The sequence below is a fragment of the Hermetia illucens genome, chromosome 1, assembly GCF_905115235.1.
Source record: "Hermetia illucens chromosome 1, iHerIll2.2.curated.20191125, whole genome shotgun sequence".
Lineage (NCBI taxonomy): Eukaryota > Metazoa > Arthropoda > Insecta > Diptera > Stratiomyidae > Hermetia > Hermetia illucens.
In genome coordinates, this window is record NC_051849.1 from 87,078,349 (window position 1) to 87,087,263 (window position 8,915).

General features: G+C 40.8%; 1 protein-coding gene across 1 annotated transcript; it reads right to left on the reverse strand.

The window, feature by feature from the left end:
- Positions 1 to 3,128: 3,128 nt before the first annotated feature.
- LOC119658799 lies at positions 3,129 to 4,082 on the reverse strand. The gene is made up of 2 exons (XM_038066522.1): positions 3,869 to 4,082; positions 3,129 to 3,739 (listed from the first exon to the last, which is right to left on the reverse strand). Exons 1-2 carry the CDS (start codon positions 3,878 to 3,880, stop codon positions 3,392 to 3,394), a joined length of 360 nt encoding a protein of 119 aa, XP_037922450.1. The 5' UTR covers positions 3,881 to 4,082; the 3' UTR covers positions 3,129 to 3,391.
- Between the last annotated feature and the right edge of the window lie 4,833 nt (positions 4,083 to 8,915).

Genomic DNA, 8,915 nt, shown 5'->3' on the forward strand with positions numbered 1-8,915 from the left:
ACCAATCGCGCCAAAGATCTCCTTATAAGGTTCCAACTGGTCAAGTTGGATGCATTTTTCACGTGAAGGGTAATCACAGCACAATACTAGTGCCACCTCTTCCGTGCATCCCATTTTCAACCAAGCCAGTGAAAAATTTGATGGCTTCGACGGTTCATCTGACCTTACGCAACCCGAATTATCAGTCTGATAAGCTACAACCGGGACCAATCTGCTGTAGATTATTCACTCCAACGTTTTCGCCACAGTGTCCAATAGACGTATAAGTCTGCAGGGAGAAGGATCACCACATTTATATTTTCCATGTCTCTACTTCTCCCCAGCCATTTTTAAGGGTCTACGAAAAACAAAACGTTATTAAAATCGGGTTAGTGTCTGTCCGTCTGTCCGTCTGTCTCTCTGTCTGTTTGTCTGTCACACGCACTTTTCTCAGAAACAGTTGTACCAATTGACACCAATTTTGTTGAGAAAGTGGGAGCTATGAGCGCCAACACATGCGGTAAGTTACATATTTTTACGGTAAGTTTCAGGGGGTTTTCATGCATGCACTAGTGGAGTGTAATTTTTTTTTAAACCGAATATAGTCATGTTGGGTTTCAGATAAAAGGTGTCCATTAGTACTTTTCACCTTTTAACTACTGTAACTTTGTTAGTAATAGGATGATTTTGATCTGACTTGGGGATAACATGCTCCATATTATATTCTATCCTACTACCAACTTTGATAACTCTGGGATAATCTTAAGGGGGATTTTTACTCAATTTCCCCAAAAATATGGAAATATATTATTATTAACTTAATTTCAGCCGATATCAATATGGGGAGCATTTTCAGGCTTGGACACCATACAGACGCAGCTTCATGATTTCAGATCTTTCGGTTGAGTAGTTTCTGAGAATGGGTCCGTTCAAGATATCGTCACTTTCCACCCCTCCCACACCCCGCCTTTCTGACAAATCTCAAAACTAAAAAACTTCGAAAAGTACTAATCGATACTAATCGATAATTCATTTGATACCAAACATGACTATATTCTGTGAAAAAAAATTTTACACCCCCCTTTTGCATGTATGGGGACTTCCCTTAATCACAACATAGAAGGATATCACTCATTGCATGCCTGGGCGTTCACAGTTCCTACCTCTTCCTCACTTTCGTGTCAATCGGTGTAGCTGTTTCTGAGAAAAGTGTTTGTGACAGACAGGCAGACAGATAGACATTGAACTGATTTTAATAAGGTTTTGTTTTGCACACAAAACCTTAAAAGCCATGAAGCTGCCTCAATATGGTGTCCAAGCCTCAAAGTATTCTCCATATTGATATCTACTCAAATTAAGTTAATAATAATGCATTAATATGTTTTTGGGAATTTAACTAGAAACCCCCTTAAGTCTCATTGTCTTGAGCTTTGACGTCTATGGTGAGACGTTTCGAGCGAAAAAGTTTTTGTAAGCAGAAATAGGCTCTGTTTACTGCCAACAACCGTGCGCGGATTTCATCGTTGTAACTGTTATCGGTTGTGATTTTAGACCCTAGATAGGAGAAATTTTCAACGGTCTCAAAGTTGCAGTCTCCTAGCCCTATTCTTCCCGTTTGACGATTGCGATTTGATGTTGTTGGTTGGTTGGTTTACATAGTACAAGATCTCGCCCCGGCTGCTCGATCTGGATGAAGGCAGTTTGTACATCTCGGGTATAGTTGGGTGGACTTAAAGAGGATCGAATCCCTCGCATTTATCTCAGCATCACGGATCAGTTTTTCCCGGGCGCATTGCATAAATAGGATACATTTCACCTTCACTGAGCTTCTTAGGTTCTGACTCAAACTCCACATTAATTAGAAGCTGTGATACTCTGATAGGTTCTTAATATTATATATCGATTTAATCTTAAAGCCCTTTAATTGCCTTTTATTCCTACTGAGACCATGTTTAGCAGAGTTTAACTCTAGTAGCGTGAAGGGGTCGTGCCTGTTGCATAAGGCATCAACCACCCCTATCCACCTTCGCTTTCGACTTCAGCAATGAGATTAAACTTTTTCCAAGACTTTCCGAAAAGTTTCACCACACTGTAGACCCACATTCAATTTGTAAATTTTATTTGTTTTTTATTTTTTTCATAATTTAATAAAATTGAGACAGAAAAATAGATGGACCTCTGGCTGAAAGCTTGCCTGCGTGAATTATGCGGAGAACCGTGAATTCTTCTCCTTCACAATTTTTAATAAAACTCCTTCACGGTCTGCTGGATGGCATTCAGCACTCATGGCAAACCCCACATTGCTTTCTACTGAACACGGATGAACTCGGAGGAATACGAGGAAATCGGGAGTGCTTGCTCCATGCCTGTTTTGGAGAATTCTCTGAATATGGAGTGTTGCTACCAGCGAATTCAATAAGAAATTGGTTGCGTAAGCTGCTTTGCCTCTTATAGATTGGCCATGATATTTAAATGGAATTGAAAATGCGAGGGCCATTTTTTCGCGTGAAGGTGATCTATAGTAGGAAACTAATGATCTAAATAAAATATAAACAAAAAATGCAAATCATTTCGCCTTTTTCTGTTATCGATTGGAAAACGACCTTTTGAAGTTATTTTAGGTGTCATTACTCAACCGGTGTGATCCATTGTTGAGAGAATGAAAGTGAGAAGTTTGGTAGAAATCCTATTATAAGTAACAAAATAATGAATATAATAATTAAACCATAATATTTCTACTTATGCCCAAACCCAACATCTTTTCGTCGTAAGAAATTCAGAGAGGCATCATACCAAAATGTTCTATATTCAAACCAGCAGGAAGCAATTCACGATGAAGCGAATTCAAACCTAGTTTCTAAGCAATTTGATATTTATCGACAAGTGAATCCCTCAGAATATTTAGACTTGACCATATATGGTGTTGCCGGGTATTTTGACCTTGAATCTGAATTATTTATCTCTGGTTAGCAGCGCTACAGCATAATTTTTCCCTACTCTCAGGTGCAAATTAAATTTAGGTGAAAAAAAGTTTCTTCCTCTCATTTTAGATGGTATTCAAATTGTAGATACGTCTCATCATATTTCAAAATTTTCCGTTACGATGAGATCACTTTTCTTATTAAGTAAATAGAAATAAATAACGGAAATGAATTCGTAAATAAATTGCGTGCTTTATTAAAGCTTTTAATATAATATACAAATCTATAATACAATATATGCATAAGCAACATAACAAATAGTAAAACATTATTTGCATGTTCTATAAAAAACCTAAAGCTAGCAAACATGTAACACAATAAAACGGCAAAAAGAAAGTTATTTTCTAAAAATATCAGTCTCTCCAAATGAATGCCGTGCATCTACAGCGCGGCTTAAATCTTAATCAAAACGTGCATCTTCACAGAAGTGTTCAACCGAAAAGGTTTGGGACGAACAACTTCTTCCGCTTGTGGGTCTTTGAAGAGTGGTATCTTACAAGGGGCTTGTATTCTCGCCGAATATCATCATCAGGAAATGCCCTTGGGAATATATAATAGCCATATCCATAGTATGGAGAGTAGACAACGTCGCTTTCATAGTCGTACGATTGCCGTTTGATTCGGTCGCCTCCGTCCTGGCTGTCCACATCCTCAGCTTGCAGAACTTCAGGCACTCCTTTCTCTGTATTCTCGGTAAGTGTTTCCGATCCTGGAATGCTATATCCCACAACCTGGTGGAAGCGAACCACTAATACGACACCAATCAAAATGATAGGGCTCTGTAAAGAATAAAAATAATCCTTTTTAGTCTAGTCGTCGAAGAATCCATCAGCGGTACTCATGAACTTCAATTATTTTAGCACAAGTATATCATTTTTAATCCACTCAATGTTTCATTGTCAACGTACCAGCAACTTCATTTTGTCATTAATTCGTCTTTCACTTCTAACACTTTTCTCCCTCGTCTTTAAAAATTATTGAAGTATCTTTAGTCAATATCGAACTTGGCTTTTCGTGCCCAACTTTTCCACTGCGCGACCTACTTTTCCTTTGCAGAAAGTGTACACTTGCTTGCAACCAGATGGTTTCTGATACGATTCTCAACTGAATGTGATTTCGAAACCGAATTTCCACCTTATTTATAGGAGACTTCGAACAGCCCTCAAGTAAGTCAACAAATAATTCATCATCCAAAAAAGCTCGATTATATGATTTAGTAAATATTCGCCGCCAAGATAAACTGACTCAAAAGTTCTAATTGGCCTGTTTTGATCGGGGTTTACTGATTCCTCTTATTTAGCACCTCCGTGATTATTACTACGACTGTTGAGAATTTTAATATCTGAATACTCACAATAATCAATAATAATGTGGCACTAGAAAGTAAACTTTGCAATTTGCAATGCGCATTCAATTCTATAGTGCAATATTCGCCATCTGCCTCAGAAGCGGTTGTTCTGATTGAGGCCAATTACAATTTTTAATTAATGATAAACTATTGCACACATTTCTCTTTCTTGCAAGTTCTTGGTTAGTTTGGAAAATTTGCACCACAATTACTTGTATTTCTGAGATTTTAAAGTGATAAAGCTAAAAATTCCAGGGAAATGCAATGCTTGGTAATTACAACAAGATTCACGGTCCCTAGATGAAGTTTCACGCATCCTATCCTAAGTATCACTGAGGTTCCTAGCGCAAGATCTTCCCGAAAAAAATACATTTTCCTCGAGCGAGTCGCATGAAGTAATACCACCTAGAAAAACCAGCTCCCTTTTTCTTGATATGCTGTCATAAAGTAGGTAATCTTGGAAGATATAAAAAAATTTCCCGAAAACTTCATCACCAATTAGCAGGCTGGCATTAGCTCTAGGTTCCCCTGCACTGACCACATCAAGATTCTTTTCATCATTGCGGCACAAACCTCCACTCCAACTTGCTTTATTGAATTCGTGGAAAAGTGTTCCACACAAGGATGCGTTCTGAAAAAAACCAACAACTATTACCAGAACGTAAAATAAAGGCGTTCAATAAAGCATGCTGGATCGAGGAATAATTTGGAGCAATTCCAATGGATTTCATTCTGATACTGATATTATTTCCTTTTATTACGGGCACGTCCTTCATACTATCTTGGCCGGAAGATGCATGGCTGGATAGATAACCGTTATAGGATCCCATATTACAACGTGACGCTGTGAGTTGGTGCTAAGATTACACTCAAAGTCTTTCCTGCTTCTCGTAAAAGGAAACTAAAGGGAAAACAAACTTTGGGACTAGCAGCTTGCAAATTTCAAAACAAACAACGCCTCGGATGGGGGCTGACCTCATATCGAAGGCCTTTGACTATCGAAAACAGACTATGATTGGTTTCTGGAATGTGTGCATGCTCCTCGACCAAGAAATCGATGGTCTCCAGAATGCTCACTTTAGAACGGGAATTTCAACGATATAAGCTGGACATTCTAGATCTAAGCAAAATAGATGGTGGGTTCCGAGAGAGTACTCCTCTTTCTCTTGTGGTAATATGTTTTTGTACTTTGGAAAGCCAAGTGGTAGCAGACGCGAGTCTGATGCTGGATTGTCCCTGCCGATTACCGCAGGGCAGGCAAGGCAGGAGTTGGGGGCCATTTCTGACAGGATTCCGCTCGCAAGATTCCGGACCAGGTCAAGGATTATCACAATTATACAGTGATATGCACCAACGGAGACTCTGACAACAGCTCGCCGGAAAGACAATGGGAAAACATAGTCTTGGCAACCGTAACGATAACGGTGGGAGGTTTGTGGATTTCTGAAGCTTCCACCGCCTCGTCATTGATGGCATATCGTTCGCTGGCTTCCAACTGACCGACACTGTACGAGTAATACGATTGACCACTTTGCGATCAGAAGTAGGTTTAGGAGTTATCTTCTAGATGTGCGTAACAAAAGAAGCGCTGATGTCGGCCTCGAAAAAGATCACCATTTAATCGTCACTTGCTTACACTTGCTTGTTGCAATGCTCTATTGATCCAGCTCTCTCTCGAAATTGGGAGAATCATCTTGCTGATTGGACGGAAGGAATTGAAAGCTCTATTGAGTGTTACAAGTGGCGGCGAGCGTGACGCGCTCGAACTCTGGCATAGTGCGAAGTACCGGGAAGTTCAAAATTGTGTGCCCCATGGAAAAGTGAATTTGTTATTGCGTTGGTCAGGGAAGCAGAAGTTGTCGCAGCAACATGATTTCAGAAGTGTATACCGCATCACAAGAGAGCTTGCATGTGGTCGCAAATCTTTCGATGGTCTCGTGTCAGCCGTTCTCGTCCTCGTCCACCACAACGAACAGCTTCACCACGGTTCTTATCCGCATCATATAGGGTGAAGTTCCTCCTCTTGTAGATGAAATAGCCAATCACCATAACATGCGGACTGTTTTTCCAATCTCCAACTCGGCCATGCACTCAAACAGAGTAAAGCCTCTGTTTTTTGTTCTCCCCTCAGAGCTATTTATCGCTGAACCCGCAGTTTCTGCAGATCTGCTACTTCTGCTTATACGGAAGCCTTGAGAATCTGAGACTTTTCCCAGAGTGCGGAGTATAGGATTTTCGGGAAGTGTGAAGCTCATTTCAGCGGTGAAGCGCATCTCGGCGGAACATTTACGACGGCACGTAGGACTCGTTGATGCGCTATGCTCCTAAGGAGTGAATGGAAACCATATGACTATCGATTTAGTTCGTACTATTCGCTAGTCTCAGGAGGTGTTCTACTACATACACCTGATCAAGGCGCTTTTCAGATTTTGTATGACATGAAAGGCGGTCAAGTCTGCATGTTAAGTCTCCAGCATAAAAATTCATCGTGATTCATCACCTAATAGACCAGAGTAACTACTTTCGCAGATGGCTGTGATAACTTGATTGTATCCGTATGCCGCCGATGGTCATATTCCATTCATTTATAGTCTGTAAACTGTAAGCCTCCCCTCGCCTTTGCTTTTATTATAAGATCCAAAGACACGCTGCGCTTCCAAGGCAAAATGAAAACTCTTAATGGCATCCATAACTCATGGGTAGGTTTGTCTTTATAAGTCTTTTCCAGTTCTTTTTTTCTTTGACCACTGTACTAAAGTTCTATATATAAGCGCAGATCGTACCTGATATTAATATATCCGGGGTTTGATTAGCCAATATATTACCTACCGCTCTTCTCATGGCAAAGAGTTTCCGTTTGCCTTTGTTCGTGATATGCTGACAATGTTGGTTCCGGTTGAGTTTTGTATTGTTGTTTCTACGATCGATATGATATATTCTAAAAATCAGGAAAAGTAGCGAAAACTGTCCGTGAAGGTCCTCCACCTCCTAGTTCCTCTGTTACGCCGTGATCTCTTTACCTGCCACTGTGCTATATATATCATCATCATCAACGGCGCAACAACCGGTATCCGGTCTAGGCCTGCCTTAATAAGGAACTCCAGACATCCCGGTTTTGCGCCGAGGTCCACCAGTTCAATATCCCTAAAAGCTGCCTGGCGTCCTGACCTACGCCATCGCTCCATCTTAGGCAGGGTCTGCTTCGTCTTCTTTTTCTACCATAGATATTGCCATTACAGAATTTCCGAGTGTGATCATCCTGATGATAAGTCTCTGCGCGTGCCCGCGTTCTTTGAGAATGCAACATTACTCGGTATGCGGCATTCTTGCGTTCCGTTGCTAGCTTACATTCATCGTCAAACCAGCCGTTCCGACTCCTTTTGCGGCTGGGGCCAAGTATATTTGTGGCCGTATCCATGATAACGTTCTTCAGGTGGTTGTGAAGATCATTAGTTGATGCTTCATCTCCAGGTCCTCTGTTGACTGCGGTTATTGCGGCATCCATTTCCCTCTTATAGGTGTCGCGGAGGATTGTGTTGTGGATGGCTTCAGTGTTCACTCTCACCTGATTGTCAGAGGGGATTCTAGGTGGTATTGTTATTCGAGCTCGGAGCACCATGCCAACGAGATAGTGATCCGAGTCTATATTGGCCCCCCTATATGTTCTGACATTCATGAAGGCTGAGAGGTGGCGGCGTTCGATCAACACGTGGTCAATTTGGTTGAAAGTGGCTTCGTCTGGAGAGACCCACGTATGTTTGTGGACCGCTTTCCGCGCAAACCAGGTACTTCCAACAATCATTTCGTGTGACCCTGCTAATTGAATAATCCGTAGTCCGTTATCATTTGTTTTTTCGTGTAAGCTATGGGAGCTATATATATAGTGCGATTTATTTGAAAAATGTATGAGCCCGATGAGAAGTTTAATTGACAACAGCACGCATCAGGCCCAGAAACTTGAAATCCATGTGCCACGAATGAGTAGCGAAGATCCAGAAAGGCTTAAATTTGCACTCGGTGCTTCTTCTACATCAGATGTTGCTAAAGCGCGAACTATAGTGCCTCTTCCGTACTTCGGCATCTCCAGATTATATTTTATATAGATGCCTTCATATATATATATTATATATAGTTTGAAAACTAGAACTCTTCATATCGCCCTTGTTGCACCAAAAATATTTGTTGTTAAAATCGCAGGTACGCAAACAGATAACTTCAACAGTGTGCAGTCGGTTGCGACGGTATGAAGAAATTTACGACAAATATGCTCGGAACGCAAAATACATGAGGAACCCGTTGGATGGAACCAACATCTGGATCAATTCATCAGAATTTTCCAAAAATGCAGTTCCCAGGAATGGAAGCAAAAGAATACTGAACATGATGAGTTAACTACCACCGAAGGCACTGGCAATGATCAGATTCAGGACGTGAATTTTACAATGTTAGTAGGTTCAACAAGTCATAAATAGATAAGATGTAGAAATTCTGGAACAAGAAATTTATAAACCAGGTCATTAGTCGAGTAGAGGAATTTTGACCATTCCTTACTGCTGGAAATGCAGCAGCAGCGATCTCATCATACACTACCTGGCCCCTCTGTCCTG